This window comes from Pavona decussata, unplaced genomic scaffold (assembly GCF_977016875.1).
Source record: "Pavona decussata unplaced genomic scaffold, jaPavDecu1.1 SCAFFOLD_510, whole genome shotgun sequence".
Taxonomy (NCBI): Eukaryota; Metazoa; Cnidaria; class Anthozoa; order Scleractinia; family Agariciidae; genus Pavona; species Pavona decussata.
Window position 1 is genome coordinate 667,501 of NW_028145827.1, and position 17,775 is coordinate 685,275.

Consider the following 17,775-nt stretch of genomic DNA (forward strand, 5'->3'; position numbering starts at 1 on the left):
AAATCTCGATGCAACACAACAATAACAATTTAAGTTCAGTCATTTGACCGTGAGTTCCTTGATAGCGCGACTTAACATTTCAACTTAAATGAAATTCTCCGTTTCGGATCTTCACTGCATGTGATTCAGCCTCGTTGTAAGTTTTTTGTAACTGAGTGAATTGATGAATTCTTTGGCAAAATGTTTTTCTACAAAGCGATACCGAACTATCAGCTGGGTTTACTGATGTCATGAATATAACTCAAAAACAGACGTAAAACATTTCTCCACGAGTAAACTCAGTCCAACAAGGAAAGATGCCCCCCGGTCATGTTGTTCTTTTGCATTTTTTCTTTAAATGCCTCGGCACAAACAGGAGGTGTACGTTATATATGAATTTAAACTGTTCTTTGAAAAGTCGTTTACAGAATCCGAGTTAAAAGCTAGATCATCTCGACCTTCACTCTTTCTTGAACATTTTTCCGATCTCCTTAAGCACGTCTAGCGTGAACTGTTGGTATCTGCTTTCCGCTTCTAATTGTTGTTGTAAAATTCTCTTAAACAAGTCCTCTTCCCTCTTTCGACTGTCTTCCAAAAATTCCCGCAAAATAGCGATCATGCTCATATCCTCGTGTCTCCTCGGCGCCATTTTAACTGGCCTGGGGTTTTTTCTTGGTTTCTTCCTGTTGGGTGAGGGATCATTCTGCGTGCCGTTCCAGTGCGGTCTTTTGTTGATATTTACAGCTGTTTCTTCTGCGTAACTCTCATCGTCAGATGATTCATCGTCGCTGGCAACACTTTGCGGCGGTGCGGTTACTCCAGAAATTGTTGTCACAGGCGTGGTCTGGGGGTTTCTCTCGCTGTACACCTGTACCGGTACTGGGAACTGTCCCACCTCAGTTGATATCGGGGCGTTCAGGGGCGTGGTTGGAGGTGCTGGAGCGATAGGGCGCAAAGGTTTGTGTGTGGTGTTATCAGAGGGTATGGTGATCACCGTTGCAGGGGAAGCGGTAACAATAGTTGCTGAACTCACGGAGGTATCCCCCACACCCAGTTCCGCGGGAATGTTAATGCGCACGACATCATCCTGATTAAAAGGCGCTCCTTTGTTAGCGATGATCTCCTTCAAGATGTCGTGATATGGAAACGAATGCGGCAATTGAATCTTTGTTCTGTTGTACTCAGCAAGCAGGTTCTTTATTCGTACCTTACACTGATTCCCTGTCCTGGGTCCAAGCGAGCAGTGCGCCACGCGCCGATTAAACTCCTTTGCTATCATGTTCCACTCCTGGTAGTTTCTTTTCTTTCCTTTAATCAGTCGGTAGTTCGCTCTCCATAATCCTAACAGCGCCATGGTTTCTGCATCAGTCCATCTTGAGGAGTTGACAGTTCCTCCAGATTCCTCCCCATTCCCCTCCGGTTTGGCGATCGTGGGATGGTGCTGGGCAGGTACATCAATTTGGACTATGGTGCTCTTCTCTCCCTCCCCCACAGTCATCGTACTTGTATTGTAAACAGTCGCCATGGCAACTGTCTAAGGCTTTGCTGCTAAAATATAAAACAGGTACATACTGTTATTTACATTGGTCTCCCATACGACAATTTGAAGGCATGCGCTCTTTGAACGCAACCACTACTTATTCGTGCGCGAGGCCGGGACGTGTGACTCTCGCGCGCGCGCGAGGATTCGCGCTTTCCTCGGTCGCTTCTTGGCACCTCGCTTCACGCTTTCGGTGATTCGGCCGATTCCGTGAATTTCAAGAGAAGAAAAGACCATGCAATGCTCACAATCTGAATTGCTGGAACAGGCTAATGTAACTCGAAACGTCATATGCTTTGGGATTCGAGACATGAAGGGTTTAAATGGCTAGAACCTATACAAGATCGCAAATAATATGCCCTGGACAAATAAAACCAATTGCTTTCCTTTCCTAAAGCACAGAACAAAGAAGAATGCGAGTTATGAAGGGTGAAATTTTTCTCGATTTATATACCCTCTGTACCTTGAAAGCGAAATTGATATTCTTCAGATGGAGATGGAATTTCGCTCCTGAGACAGCTTTGAATAAACTTTTCTCAAGTAAAAAAAAACCTCTCTAAACATTTAACCTCTCTTTGTGATACATGTCTCCTACTCATTATTTTTGCTGTCAAGTGGGAATCCAAATGCTGTGAACGATATCGGATCCATTCTTTTGAAGTAAATATATTAATGCGACAAATGGATGCTAATTCGAGATTCGAGCTTATCTGAAATTCACGACGAGCTTAAATTCGCTCTTTCAAGATGTCTGTGATTTCCTATAAAGTCCAGAAGGCAATTATACTTACAAAGTGTTGTTTGCGTAATGTTGTCGTTCAGTTCGGCGCTGTATTCTCACTATTTCTGCCAGAAATGATCTTCGCTTCTTGTGAATGTTCGATTGAATTCGATTCGCGTTGCGCTCAAACCATAAACGGTATTGAAACTTGTTCGGCTCGCTTGAACGAATAATCTTTCAAAGTTCATCAAAGGTACTTGGGGCTAAATCTCCTTCGCTAACCGCGGACTGAAATGGTTCGAGAGAATTCCTTTTAAGTTATTTTCAAGTCTCCTGATTAAATGTTGATCGCCTGCAACCAGCCGCTGTATTTTCCGTCTCTGAGCTGGCTTTGTCTGGCGAATCAAGCTACGTGAATGCATCAACAAACAATGGTCTTTTGTTTATAAACATGACGTATACGAGATCCGATCTGTGATTCGATTTTGCATATGGTAATTTGACTCGCACAGACTCGTGCGCGGCAGTAATCCCGGAAATTGAGATCAGAGTGAGTTTTTTTCAGAAATTGGTAGATATAACAAGGAGTACGGTTCAGAGCGAATGGAAAACAGCCAAGGATGCTTAACAAAGTTTTAAGGAAACCTAGCAGACAAAATAGGCGATGATTTAAGTTGAAAACGCAAAGGAAAGTTCATATTCTGTAGTCTATTCCTTTTCACTTTTCTGTGCATGATGCTGTTGTTTGTCATTCTTAACGAAAATGAAATGTCACATTTTTGACCAATTGTAATTTTTAATACTAGTTCACTTTTTCTTTTTAGAATTCGTGTCACGTAAACCCGGCAGAATTATTGCATTTTTTATTGTTATTTTTAATTCATTTCAGTTTCAGACAATCATGTGCAAATTTTATCTGGCTTGAACGGTACAGTCACTTGCCACGATTAGCTTTTGTTACTTGCTGGGAGAGCTGAACTATACGATATTCCGAATGGATTATCGAGAACTGCTTGCTTGCCTGATTACTTGGTTGATAGATTGATCAATTAGGCCCTATTTATATGGTCTCGGGTACCCGAGACAACCCTCCCCCACGAGACAACTTTACGGAGCCTTTATGTGTATATGGAAATTTGAATTTTATAGCACACCAGTCTCTCTCGGGACAGCTAGGCAGGTTACATATTGGACAAATAGCAGACTTAGGAAACCATTCGACCGACCGACCGACCGACAAGGAAGAGACTACTTGGGTAATCCAAGCTTTCCAAACTATGCCACATGTGGTATTTTTCGCCAATTCTATTGTAATACAGTACGGACCAGAAATCAAAGGGGTTGTAATTCCAGAGCAATGGATAGTCTGTCCTAATGAGTAACTTTATTTCTGACCAATCAACAAGCACGCGCGCATGGACCGGGGTGAGTTTGAGTAGCCAATCAGAGCGCGCGATTTAATACTATCCACTGATTGGTCTGAATACCTTGGTCTGGATATTTCCTCTAGGTAGCTGTACAAACACTCTCATTCCTGAAGCCCATCATTTTCGAGTTCTTGGAGAGGACCAGGTGAGTTACTGTGCCCAGTTTTTCTTTTCATAACGGGAAGTATGTCTTTTCTGCCTAACTCCAGTTATAATACGATCACTATCAAGACTATGAGTAGTCTCTGATTTACCGGCTCAGGGATAGTATAGTAGAGGGAGCAAAACACGCGCGTGCGTCTGAAAATTAACCCCTGCGTGTCGCGCCTCCTCGTGAGAGGCGACTTAAGCACGTGCTGCCGTGTTTTGCCTGCTCTTCTGAGAAAGCCTGTCATTCTCCATCGTCTGTTTCTTACGAGCGATGGCATCGCACCACTTTCTCTGTCATTGCTCTCAGAGTAAGGAGGGAGGGGGGGTCGGGATTAGGTCCGCAATTGTCGTTAAAAACAACATGATAAGTTTTTGCACCAAGTGGATACTCGGGGAAAAATCCGAACTCCAGATGGAATTTGAACCTGCGACCCTCCGTGTTCTAATCGGATGCTCTAACCATGTTAGGAGGATGAACATAGACGTTAAGGACGGTGCCTACTAATAAAGAAATATTTTTGTTTGGTTTATGACTATGCGGGGAAAGCAGATCTTAGCAAGAGCTATTGAAATCCAAAAAGAAATTTGGGGGTAACCACGCATTTTTGGAGATAATTAAGCAACAATTATTCTAAAAAACAGTAAAATACAAAGAAATGTGTGACGTTTTGTTCAAAATTGAAAAATGCATGGTTATACCCCCAATTTTCTTTTTGGATACCAAGAGCACTTGCTAAGTTCTGCTTTCTCCGCATAGTGTTTAACCGCGCAAAAATATCCCTGTATTAGTAGACACCACCCGAAGGGAACTCGAGTATCTCAAGACGTGCAGAGCATATACGCAGTAACAAAAGTAGGCACTGTCCTTAAAGCTGATTTCCTTTTGCAGTATGAAAGATATCAGAGATTTGGAACGGAGGAGTGTCTTCTTCAGATGGGCGGTGTACTTTGCCCGGGGCGCAGTTGTGGCATGGGACTGTTACCAGAAACAGGCATGAGGTCTCTTAAGTGTAGCAGCTGTGATGTAAGTCTGACAAAAACGATCCACTTACCGTTACGTTCTCTTAGTCGAGTACTATAGTGTGACGTTACAAATATTGAATTTTGGAAGTTATTGGATTTATTGAGATGTTTGCAAAGAGCGTGATGAAAAATGCCTACTTACCTACCGTTACGTTCTTTAAATCGAGTACTGAAGTGTGACGTTACAAATATTGAATTTTTGAAGTTATGGGATTTATTGAGATGTTTGCAAAGAGCGTGATGAAAAATGCCTACTTGCCATAAATCAGCATCTTATTGCAGTTTGGGAGAGAGATATTGGGACTTTTATGCTCCAAAGACTCCATACAAATCCTTCTGATTTTGTCTCTGTTCTAAAGGTTTAGAGCTGAGACAAATTACAAGGATTTGTATGAGTCGTCGGAGCGTAACAGTACTAATATCTCACCCCCGAATTGCAATAAGATGCTGATTTTTGGCAACTAGGCATTTTTCTTCACACTCTTTTAAAATATGCCAACAAATCTTATAATTTCGGAAATTTAGTTTTTTAGTTAAATGCCTCTCGCCGGAAATGAGAGAGCGATTCTGCGGTCGTTTGAAAAGAATGAAAGGATATCGTGCTGAAGAGCAATGCAGTTTGACGTTTACTGCGGTAGCGTAGCAAGAACGCTATTTAATTTCTGAACGTGACATCTTTACAAAATTATAAATAATTGCACAGCGCGCAATATCTTAATATGTCACCTTCGTTCGCGTCTTGAATATGTAATTGTCTTCCTAATTTCAGCTGGAATTCTGTAAAGAGTGCAAGGAACCTTTTCAGCGAGGTCATTCGTGCCGTCAGAACCAATCTGGTACAGCAGCTGCCGCTAGACCCAGCGTGAGTAGAAATCGTCTGTATGACTGTAATGATGGTGCAAATGTCTCGTGGATTTTCTTATTGTTCGAATCATTTGTGAAAAATTCTTTACAAAATTAATGTCTCAAAACTGAAAAAAAGACAAAAAAAATAAATAAATAAATAAATAAACAAACAAACAAACAAACAAACAGTCAAGTGCTGGAAGAATTGGCTTGTTTAATGCTAAAAGCCGCGTTTCAGTTACCGAAAAAAGTTAATCCAACGTGCGTTGTTGCGGCGAACTATGGGTGTCAAAAGAAACGAAGAACATATGAGAAAGAAAATTTTAAAGAGAAAATTGTTCCACAATTTGAAGTTTACTGAAAATGTTTGCCCGCCAAGACATGTTTCTTGTTAGAGAACAACTTTTCAACTTCAATTAGTTTGTAGCCTTGATGTTTTTCTTCGGTGATATTGTCGTGCGCGATTCTCACTATTCTTGTATATATGTTCATATGTCCCTAATCGCGCGCGTATCACGCGTTCCTCTATCTTTGAAGAGGTCATAATGTATGAGGACTAAGACTGCTTGCGTTCTTATCGTGCTTATATTCTTGTAGAGATATCAAGTGGTCGAAGAAAACGCGAGACGTGCACGTTGGGAGGCTGAAGCTAAGCAAGTGATCCAAAGAATCAGTAAGAAGTGTCCCGGTTGTAAAACCGACACGGAGAAGAATGGTAAGACCTGTCGTAAGACCTGTCGTAATTCCTTTCCTTACTGGAGTAAAAATCTGACCTTACTCAAGATCAACGACCTTTATCCCTACGTTCAACTTGTCGAAATTCCCAGTTTCGACAAGGAAAGTGCTTTGGGGAGGATGGCACATCCTTACCGATGTGGCCCGGTTTCGATTCCCAGACTCGGCGTCATATGTGCAGGCCCGTAGCAGGGGGAGGGGCAGAGGGGGCTTGAGCCCCCCCAGAATTTTTGGAAGTAAAAAACAATGTGCTAAAAATATTTAAGTAAAACAAATGGATGTGCACTGATCAATCAGTCTTGAACTCTGATGCTGAAAGTGCCTTTTCACAACCTTCAATAATTTGTTTACTACGGTACCTGTCAGTTTCCTTCGCTAACAGTTTGTTTTTATATACAACAACAACAACTGAAAGGCACTCCTACGGTACCTCGTGAATTGGAAATAAGAACCAAAATGGATTGAAATCAACAAATTTCAAGCCGTGAAAGCTGTTGAAATAAACTGATATCCGCTCATTGATAGCAATATGAATGCCCTTTGTTTATAACAATTTAGTGTTCACGCGTAATTATCAAAGCCACACAAGTATGTCCTCTGAAGAGCGAGAGAAAAAAAATTATCCTGCAGTCGGATTCTTACTGCCCGATTCCAAATTTAAAATGTGAAAGAAAAATCTGTCCAACTGTACCAAAAAGTGGGATGCCGGTACAAAGTTATTGTATTACTTACTAAATCTACTGCTTTTTTGATGTTCTTGTTGCATTTTAAACTGCCTTATCGGTCTGTTTTTTGAGTAACCAGCCGGAGGGGGGGAGAGGGGGAGAGTAGTGTTATTTAACCATTTTTGCTCGGCCCCTCCAGTTGTTTTAGCCTTGCTGCGGGCCTGATGTGGGTTAAGCTTGCTGTTAATTCTAGTCCTTGCTCCGAGAGGTTTTTCCCTCGGTACGGTCTGGAACACACCGAGACAGTTCCTGAGAGTTCTTAGGTGCTCCATGGGTAAACTTTTACATTAAATTTTCTAGCAGGTTTCTTATGATTGCTTTTGTTTGTTAACCTTGTCTTACCTTGGGTTGTTTTTGCAGGAGGTTGCAATCACATGACCTGCCCTCGTTGCAGATTTGAATGGTGCTGGATTTGCAATGTTCGGTGGAACCCCGAGTGTCAGGGATCACACTGGTTCTTACAGCGCTAAAAGATTTGCAGTTTAAATGTCGGTTTACATCGCTGATGGAAAACTACCATACAACGATTGCGGACTGGGTTTAACCAAATGCCCGTCTGAGTAGATGCCATGAGTTTGGATGATTTTAGTGTTTTATCTTTATTTTACGCCTCAGTATGTTTATAGTGCGAAGACACATCGAACCTTCAGAATTTATATTTTTTGATTTTTAGGTTGTTTATAAAGACTAGAGTAAACGGGAGAATTGATCAATTGTTAGAAAATTGAAAAAGTATTTTAAAATTTGAGGTTAACAGTTAACAGATGTACACCACAACAGTCCGCAGACAGTGCGGAGTGTTCTGGCGTGATGGCCATCAGTCTGGTACCCTGGGTAATATAGGTTTTTTCTTGAGCGCCGCGAGGGTTCTGGATCAGTCGGAGGCCGATCGTCCGGTCGGCTAAAGGCCGACGGCAAGAGCGGGTCGTAAAATTTTAAGACAGATAGAATTCGGATAAACCGCGCAAGAAAAGCCTCTGTGTGACCCCTCCCCCTCCCCCAGGGTATCTATCTGGTAATGAGTACAAAATTTATATACTCTCTCATTTCTTTCCCAAATCACTCCCTTTTTCTCCTCCAGACTTTCCCTTAAATGGAGATGGGAGTTTTTGAAGATTGGTTAAAGCCGTGAATTACGAGCCGAATTTTTGTTTGGCAAAGGCTGAAGGTCATTTGAATTCGTTGATATCATTTCTTATAGTTTTTAATGTACGTTTTAAGTTTTAACCGTAAAACTATAGCCAATCTGTTCGCCAGCGAAGAACAAAGCAGTTTTAATTGAGTGTCGAAAGTAATTTGCACTTGCTTTGGTTTTGCTTTACCACGTTGTATGTTTGGTTAACAACATTCGCTCTACTTTCTCAACAGTAAAAACCAGTAACAAATTCACTTTCTCAAACAATGAGAAACAAAACCAAAACCAATCGTGACTTGCTGGCGTGCGTTTTTCCCTCGCTTGGCGCCGATTACTGTACTTGCTACGGGTTCTGATTGGTCGAATAAATTGTTTACGCCTGTTTTAATTGGTTACTTTGGCACTCAGTTGAAAACCACTCCAAGGAGAGTTTTGTATTGAGTCGCTTCAAGTGATTGGTGTCGTCATGTTTCCTAACAAGCTTGTAAATCTTGATGTTTATCAATTTCAGTAGATCTCTCTGAGCTACAGGTTGCCGCCTTTACCTTTACTTTAAATAGCAAATTTATTTTGAAATGTTTATTCTTTTAACCAGTTGTAATAAAGAAACGATAGTTTCTTTAACGTAGCAACCACGTATAACTCTTCTTTCTGGATTGAGAGGGGTTTTTATATAGCATGTAAGTTTTTTTTCAGGGTCGACTCCCGTGTCAGTACAACTGATACTAGGTGGCGCTCAACCTGTTTCTTCATGTTGTGAGTTCGTTCTTGTCCTCTTAGAAGAAACTGAGCTGACTCGACCATCGTAGTAATAAAATTAGTCATTATTTTAGTTGCTCGCGTTGTTTATTGGCGCAAGGAGAACAAGTGTGGTCTGTTTTATCTTGGCCTTATAAGGGAGGGGAGGGCTTGTGCATTGTTTGAACGCCCATTTCAAACCAAGATGTGTCTTTCGCTTATATAAGTGCCCCCCCCCCCCCCCCCCCCGTCCTCCCGTGAACATGTCGTATATGGTCAAACCAATGCGTACGAATTGTTCTTTCTTTTTTTCCGGGAAAAATTAAGAAAGTCCAGGAAAATATTTACATCTACATTTATTTAGTCGGTAAAAATCCATAAGACACCACAACAACTATAGTCAAACTAAAAATACAAAATTAAACGGAATTAATCAGTTAACTCATGTTACAGTTTATATATTTTTTGAAAATCCGGTTCTAGAGAATTACTTTCCCAAACTTAACTGGCGTACTCGGCCCTTTGGGTGAACAACAAGCAGCTTCAAAGGTTTCTGACGTTTCTCCCTAACATGTCCAAAACCTTGCCCAATTTTCCAGAGATAGCCGCTCAATATATGCGGAGCCCATTTCAAATCATGTGCTAATGCAACCCCTAACGACTAACCAAGACATGGAGTCCACCTGCTCAAGGTTAACGTCACAAATACTATATTTCTAACAAAACTACAAAAGTGGGTGTTATCTTTCCTCCCCTAGTTTGAGAGGTTCATACTCGAGCAAGATTCCATACATTAATTTACTATACTATTTAGTGATGCAAGAATGGTTCGGCGAGCCACAGATATTTACATCAAGGCGACAAAGGTAGAGGGAACAAGTCACTCATTTCTTTCGTATCGCGCGTAAATAGCATACATTACAGAGGGCGTTTTGCAGTCATCAAAAACATCACATTTTGTGGAGACGGACCCAAGATTCCGGCGCAAGTTTGCGGTCAGCAGTGTGTTTTAGAAAACCAAGCAACGAAAGTTGGGTTAGCGCCTTTGGTATGGTAAACATCGGAAGTGTTTAACAAACGATTTATCTACCATCTAAACTCGCTTACCTTCTATAAACCATGTACGAGAAAGCAGAAATGATTTGTCCTCTGTGCTACAGTAGCTATGGAACAGCGTTTCCGCAGCGGATTCCGAGAGAGCTCGATTGCAGGCATACATTCTGTACTGGTAAGTTTTAAAATGTTTATCAGCGCGCTATTAAAGTGAGTATGGAATTCAAAGATCGATGGCCTTTCGTTCTCAGCAATTACTTTTTAAAAGAATTCAGTTTCTGTACGCTTTAAATGAGAGATCCCTAGATAAACGCTTTTCTAGAGTTTAATTCCAGTTGTAATTACTGTGGACGAAGTCTCGTGCATGATACAGAAGTGTTTATAATTAAGAGTTCGTAATCGTGACGAGTTGTCACAGCATTATCGTCCTAGAAAGTCTTGATAATCTAGTCCTTCTTCAGTCATTGCAAGGGAGATCCAACGGTTGCAAGTTGGTTTAATGAATGTCTCGGAAAAATCCGGGGAAATCTCAGAGGGTTTGGGATGGCCATGGAATGTTTATCAGATTGTCCATGGAGACGCACGAGCAAAATTAAATATTTACAGCTTGACATCGGACAAAATCAATAGTTTCATGTTTGCTATTTTAGGACTCGACTCAGTTAATAAATTTCCAGCTGTTTTTTTCATGAAGTCTTTTGAGTATTGCTGAAAATGAAAATCACTCACAAAGCCGCCATTGATTGATTGATGGAATCTCTTCTGACATGTTCTTGTGTTTATAATTTATGCTGATTTATGCAAATTGAAATGTACATGCCGTTGTTGTTAAAACCTGACTAATTTGGTAAAATTAGCCTTGTTACTTCTAGAAATAACATCTGTAGGGGTTTTGGGTGTAAATTAGTAATTACATATGGCAGGAATCTGAGTGCTAGTGGGCAGCTGGAAAAATAATGTGATGGAATTATTGTTTTTAACCTGCCCCAGGTTGTTCAAAGAGCAGATAACTCTATCCAGTGGATAAATTGCTATCCAGCAGATGAAGCATCTACTCCAACCATTACATTTTATCCACTGGATAAAGTTACTATCTACATCTTGAGACAGAAAATATTTTATTTATTTTATTATTTGTTAAATATCATTCTTCCACGAATAATTTGCGGTGGAAGAATGATTTTAAGAGCTATGATGCCTTTCACGTCAAAATTGTTAAATGCTTTGTTTATAGTGGAAATACTCTTAGCTACCAAGCTAGTTAACAGACACTTCACTCAGAAATAACAGGAAACAAAAAATTAAGTTAAGCATGACAGGTTAAAAATCCCAACTGTCAGGAGGGAAACCAGCTGGCTATATATTTACAAGCATGAGCAGCCAAGGATGGGGCTTGAACCTAGGACCTTTGGCACCTCCGGCACCATAGTTGCTGGGCCATGCTGCCTCCCATCCTTTACAGGTTCATAACCCCAAGATTTAAAAGTGGTTATCAGCAATCTGTCTGAGAATGTAATTTTTCATGTTCTTTACACTTTGTCTCCTTTGCATGTACTTGACAGAATGTCTTCTTAAACTGCAAGAACTCCAAGGCACAGTCATAGAATGCTCTTCATGTAAACTGCGAACCCTGTTACCTCCCAATGGCATTGATGGACTTGATAAGAACATGGACCTTTTACAAGCCGTTCTACAGTCAGAGGAAGAAGAACAAAAATTATGCAACTTCTGTATCCATAAAGTTTACCCTCCAAAGCCTGCAACATTTTACTGTCCAGACTGTGGTGTGTTTATGTGCGGCAGTTGTTCTGACAGCATTCACTCTCAACTGGAGTTTCGTTGCCATGGTATTTGTCGAGCAAGTGCTGCTAAAGAAAGCATAGTGAACCTGGAAGATCAGAGAAGCACTTTATCTTCACGTCCATCTTCAAGTAGTTCAACTCTTAGCAAACGATCCTCCAGTCTAAGACCAACATTAACAAGCAGCAGACCTTCCAGTGGTTTGTTAAATTATGCTGCCATTCCTGGTAAGAAACTGTCCATTTTTTTTCTTTTATAAGAAGATCCATGCTCAGCTGCTCTAAAGTATTGAAGTGCCTGATGTTAAGTCCATTATTTATTTCTCTCATCTGGTAGAATTTTATATTATTTGTTTGGAGTCACAGAGCTTTTTCTTGTAACCCCAAGTTACCATGCTTAAATTAACTTGTTTTGCACATTTGATAAGCTTCTACAGGTGAATTCTCTTTGCCATTCCATTAGCCAGTGGTAGTTTCAGTGTAATATCAGTTCTGAAAGACATTACCCACCTCCAAAATAAAGATGATTGAAATAATGTGAAAAGCATGGGAAAATTGACATGGCAACCAAGTTGGCCTGAGCTAAGATTAAACAAAACTTTGAGAGCATTAGGGCAGGCATTACAGGGGAAATGAGGAAAAATTATTATATTGCATGATATTTTACAACAGAAAAGGCCCAAAGAGGTGTGAGCTGCCAGGGAAGGTGCAGAAGGTAGGAATTTGCAGGGTTTGGTGGGAGGGTGCATTAAGCCCCATCCCTCCTACCTCCCCCCCTCCCTCCCTCCCTCCCATTTCCACGCCAGACAGATACCTTATATCGCTAAGCTTGTGATCTGTTAACTTTTTGTTGTTTTGATTCCAACTTCAGAATGCCCTGTTCACAAAGAGATGACAAAATACTATTGTCGGAACTGCAGATGCCTTTGCTGTGAATCCTGTCATCGCTTTGGTAACCACAAGAATCACAGCTGTTTTCAGGTTCATGAGGCTGAAGAGCGGGAAAGAAAGGCTTTGGTTAAATTACAGACACAAGTTGAACAACATGGTGAGAAATTTATCAAAGCCAGAGGAGAGGTACAGAAAACTATAGAGGCTGTCAAGAAAAATACTATTGCTGTTAAAGATATGGCGAGGCGGTATTACAGAGAGCTGCGGGCAGCTATCGATCAAGGAGAGAAAATTTTGATGGAGGACATTGATAAAAGAAGTGATGTGAAATTGAAAGCTTTAAATGAACAGCTCAGGTAATTGATTTATCTGTAAGCTTGAAAAGAATCATAATTTGCTGGTATTCACCCCATTATGACCAGGTAATTTATAGCAGCTTTTGACACTTATACAAAATCATATGTTTTCCTTTTATCTCCTAAGTGTATTTTATTTCATATGATGTGGTACTATAAAAATCCGTTACCACTCCAGAAGACGTGTTGGTCCAACTGGGGACTGAGGTCTCAGAATGAAGAATTTTGAAAGGGAAGGAGTTTTCAGTGGGGAGGGGAGGGCTCAAATAAAAAGAACCTCCATAGAAGAAGTATGGAGATGTTTTGGAACATTGATCCCTTTTAACCATGCAAATTACTGGTGTTTTCATTAACACAAATTATGGTAACTTAAACAACAAAGACATTATTTTCATTCTTTTTGTCCTCCTGCCTAAGTGATTATGTTGTACAAAAGAACAAATTATGGTAAATTTTTAAGAGGAGCAAAACTTTGGGACAGCTTGCCGACCAAATTAAAGGACGTTATAAAGTCAAAGTATATTTTTTAAAAGAAGTTTAATGAAACGATTTGATCAACAAGAGTATGATTTCTACCTAGAGGGATAAGTAGGTGCTGTTTAATAACTAGAGTAGTAATATTTGACATTTATTGCTACTTGCTAATAAAACTGAGCTACCATATAATTAACATGATAATTGTATAACGTTTATGATAATATAGGGGAAACCTCCTTAGAAAAGCTATAACAAACTTGCAGAGGCCTTCCTACTGCAAGAGTATTTTTGTTTTTAACTGATGTAAGAAAGATTTGAGTGGCAAAATAAATAAATAAAATGTAAAAAAGTACCATTTCTTACTCAGCAGCACCTGAAATCATTTCTTATTTAATAGTTTTTCCATCTCCCTGCAGCCAAATGATTGAGATTTCTAGCCTGACGACCACTGCTTGTAGAAACTGTGACAATGCTCTGAGTATGGATTATTATGAGATGCTTATGATGAAGAAAGATGTAGAAACAGAAATGAAGGAAGTACTACAGCTGCTGTGTGAGATTGAACCCGTGGGGATGGCTGATCTGGGATGTCAGTTTCCGAATCATGAAAAACTCTTAGGAGACATTCGAACCTGTGCCAAGCTTGTCCTGCGTAAGCTGATGGTCTTAATGTGTTTACAAATAAATTTAATGTAGATAAAAACTATAAATAGTTTTATATAAATTTAAAGATAGTTTCTGTTGCTTTAAATAGTCTGACAGAATGTTTAGAAATTTAAAGAGTGCTTTGTTTCATTCTATTGAGTTCCTGAGACGTGGAGTGGCAAATGAAAAGCGTTTTCACCATAAAATACAGTGCATGTTAACTTTGGGAATTGTTTGCAATGTGCGATTTATACTCGATTGTAGCTCACTTTGAGAGCAGTAAGGAGGCCTGTTGGATAACCTAAAGTCAAAGTTATTTAAACCAGAAGTGTGCGATGTTCCCGGGGCGGTACTTGGGTTCAGTTTTGCTGGGTATGTGCCGCTGGCCTCTCAGAGCCCCTGCCCCATTATAGTCTATTTTGTGGCCAGTTATAGACCCCATCTTAGTCACTTTTGGGAAAATGTAATTTTCGAGGTCCTTACTAAGTCACTTTCTATTTATGCATCTACTTTATCAATCCTTTAACAGGTCATCCTAAAACGAATTGAAAGAATGAAATGTAATGCAAAGTGATTGTTACATTTAATAAACAACAACTTTCTGAACTTTGTAACCGAGACCATTTTGAATCCCTACTTAATAGCATTTTCTTACCCCAAAAATCCGAAAATGTGCGACCCCATTCTAGTAACTCTATTGAAAATGCAACCCCATTCTAGTCAATCCAGTCGTGAAAATGAGACCCCATCCAGCGGCACATCCCAATTAGCCTCTTATAAGGAAGTCCCCCCCCCCCCCCCCAGGGCAATGTTCAAACAATAATTCTGTGTGGTTGCAATGCCTCTGTTATCATTTTAAAGTTAGCACGGTTTCGGTTGCGCATGTGATTGTTACAAACAAAGCTATATATCATCTTTTTTTGTTTGTTGTTGTTATTTATTGTAAATTGTAAATTGTTGTGGTTGTTGTTTTTTTGTTCTTAATACAGCGCCAGGTCCGCCAGAGAAGCTGACTTGCAGATTAACCGATGATAATAAGGTGCACGTGAAGTGGGAGCCGCCTGAAGACAACTTGTTTCTGTATTCAGTAGTTGGTTATATTCTCCAAAGCAGCTCAGGTAAGGCATATTATTTCCACCTGGTTTACATTTTTGTCATTGCTAGTGATAAATCGTTAGTAAGACGGCTAGACTAGCTTTTTTTCTTCTAGCATGAGGCTTTCTTAGTGTCTGTTAATTTACAACGATTGAGGTAACCCTCCTTGTAAACAGGCCGTTAGCCCTGCAAAAGAAATCGAGACTCCGAGACGGCTTGCGGCAAAAAAAATTGAGACCGCACCCAGAACTAAAATTTTTCGGGACGCTTAATTCTTTGAGAGACCATTTGCCACGCCCACGATTGCAAATGTGGCGGGTGTCACTCAAAGACGTACCAAGATAAGTGACAAAAGTAAGGTGGTCGTTTTTGAAATTCCACTTGACATTGGCAAAAATTTCTGTCTTTTGGACTGGAATCTTTAACACTTTTTCACTCATTGAACGCCATGAAAAATTTTAATGGAAACTTGGTACGTTTTTTAGTTAATCTTGTAGATCAAATACGTCGGGATAAAAATACCAACATCATTAACCAGAGCAAAAATTGCTGCAGACTTTGTTCTAACGTCAATTCAATTTTTTGCAGGTCCAAATAACAGTTTTGTGAATATTTACAAGGGAAACAAGACCTCCCTGGAGATAGACAAGACTGTTGCAGACTTACCAGTCGGGAAACAAGTGCAGTTCCGCGCATGTGCGATAAATCTGATCGGGTCTGGTCCCTGGGGATTTCCCTATGGGATAAAAATCCCGGAGTAAACAAATGCTAGTCTGCAAACAGTGCTTAGCTGCGCATGAAACAATTGTTGTCGTGGACAGGAATTTGGTAGACAAAACGCTGCTCTCAAAGCATTCCGCTGTTATCCATAAATCGTTTTACCGTAGCATGCTGGTCTGTGACCCTAGTTGATAATGTCTGTACACTATAAGCCGCTTCACTCGTAATTGCCCGCCACTTTGAATGAATAAACACTTTTGCGCAAATTGGCCGCCATTTAAAACCGGGGGGGTACTCCCCTATGTAAGCTATTTAGGTAATTGTGCCGCCCTAAAGGGTGTCGTTTTTGAGCCAGTTTGGCCCGAAAACGGGTATAGGTTTGACCATTATGATCTTAAATCGGCTATCGTTTTCAAGGGAACCCCAAGAGCGTATAAACGTATTTGTCTTTTCAATTCCAAATGAATAGTAGAGAAAGAGAAGTATCCAAAGTATATTATTGGAGCTGAATTTTCAGGTAAATTTTACCAATTTTTGACTCCGGCACTGATGCGAAGCTTAATTACGATATTAGTCAGATCTGAAAACTGGTATCGATTTTAGGGGCCAGGTCTAAAAACGGGTATGGAAAATGGCATGTTTTGGGTCTGAAATAGGGTCAGATTTGAAGAACCGGGCGGCACACCCCTACCGAGAATTCCGAGGACTACCCCGCCTCGGGATTTAAAACAAGCTCTTTCAAATATAAGTTGGGCAAACATGGTGTATTGCGTTGAACTGAGGATTCGTCTGATGAGAATTCAATGACACTTCTTTCTTTAAAAATTGATTTCGGTGTTATTCAAACTCGAAGTTGGCTAAGATTTGCTGTCAGATCATGCCTTCCTAATATGAAATTTGAGAATTAAAGCTTCGGTAGAAAGTGCGCATTAGCATTTTTAGTTTTCACACACTTGTTTATAAGGTTCACAAAAAAAAATTAGAGATATATACAAAAGTCAATATGGTGGCCCGAAGTTTGACTAGCATAATGGACGGTCAAATAGCTTCAATTTGGAGCATTTTATTATTAAAAAATTTATTCGTACGGAAAGTATTTGTTGTGGTTTCCCATACATCCCACCATGTTGTTCGCAATTCAAAATCTTGACGTCCAACCAAAGTAGTCATTATACCCCTTTTTACACGTTCATGTCGAACCGCGGAACATTCGGATTGGTCTTGTGAGCGGTCCCGAAGTTTGATTGATCTCGCTTAAGAGTTTACATAAAAAGACTGATTTAAAAACCGTTTCGTTCCTCTTACGGTCGAAATAGTCTGCCGACTGATATAGATTTGAGGTACTTTTTGCAAGGTTGCAAACTGCCACTAAAAACTAGACAAGTCTTGTCAAAAAGATGAAAGAACGATATACAGAATTCACCAAATAAGAGCCAATAACGTAGTTAACAAGCTTACGTTGGTTGCATGCTGTCTACATATCTAATTTTGAGAATGATGTGTTTAATCAGTAAATGACACAGGCATATTAAGAGTTTATAAAAAAATTTGTTTGTATATTTCTACAAATTTCATCATCTACACATTTATTAATAAACATTTCTAATTGATTTTGGAATCCCGTCTCGAAAATTGGTTAGACCCTCGGCCTTTATTTGAAATCTCACGGAAAATTGGCTTGTATTCCCCTGTGGGGTGACGAAAAAGTCATCGAACATCT

At 40.1% G+C, this 17,775-nt stretch overlaps 3 protein-coding genes across 4 annotated transcripts in view; 2 read left to right on the plus strand and 1 right to left on the minus strand.

Annotated features, from left to right (window-relative positions):
* LOC146450064 (uncharacterized) overlaps positions 1 to 3,744 on the minus strand; it is a 4,583-nt gene extending 839 nt beyond the window's left edge. The window contains exons 1-2 of one of the 2 annotated variants that reach the window (XM_085100755.1): positions 2,311 to 3,744; positions 1 to 1,524 (exon numbers count right to left, since the gene is read on the minus strand). The exon at positions 1 to 1,524 is cut by the window's left edge and continues 839 nt beyond it. In XM_085100755.1, coding sequence (XP_084956881.1) covers positions 440 to 1,504 — 1,065 coding nt within the window. In that variant the 5' untranslated portion in view covers positions 1,505 to 1,524; positions 2,311 to 3,744 and the 3' untranslated portion in view covers positions 1 to 439. Of the gene's footprint in view, positions 1,528 to 2,310 lie in introns of both variants that reach the window. The other variant, XM_085100754.1, reaches the window with a different exon arrangement.
* The window catches only part of LOC146450063 (E3 ubiquitin-protein ligase parkin-like), an 18,929-nt gene extending 10,041 nt beyond the window's left edge, over positions 1 to 8,888 (plus strand). Inside the window, exons 8-12 of the mRNA XM_085100753.1 lie at positions 3,751 to 3,812; positions 4,707 to 4,841; positions 5,610 to 5,702; positions 6,284 to 6,401; positions 7,507 to 8,888. Of these exons, the coding sequence (XP_084956879.1) occupies positions 3,751 to 3,812; positions 4,707 to 4,841; positions 5,610 to 5,702; positions 6,284 to 6,401; positions 7,507 to 7,616 (518 nt within the window). The 3' untranslated portion in view covers positions 7,617 to 8,888. The remainder of the gene's footprint in view (positions 1 to 3,750; positions 3,813 to 4,706; positions 4,842 to 5,609; positions 5,703 to 6,283; positions 6,402 to 7,506) is intronic.
* Positions 8,889 to 9,379: 491 nt separating this feature from the next.
* On the plus strand, positions 9,380 to 17,673 carry LOC146450065 (E3 ubiquitin-protein ligase arc-1-like). Its single transcript, XM_085100752.1, has 6 exons — positions 9,380 to 10,247; positions 11,635 to 12,099; positions 12,743 to 13,118; positions 14,012 to 14,247; positions 15,230 to 15,358; positions 15,924 to 17,673. Exons 1-6 carry the CDS (start codon positions 10,139 to 10,141, stop codon positions 16,094 to 16,096), a joined length of 1,488 nt encoding a protein of 495 aa, XP_084956878.1. The 5' UTR covers positions 9,380 to 10,138; the 3' UTR covers positions 16,097 to 17,673.
* The last annotated feature ends 102 nt before the right edge of the window (positions 17,674 to 17,775 follow it).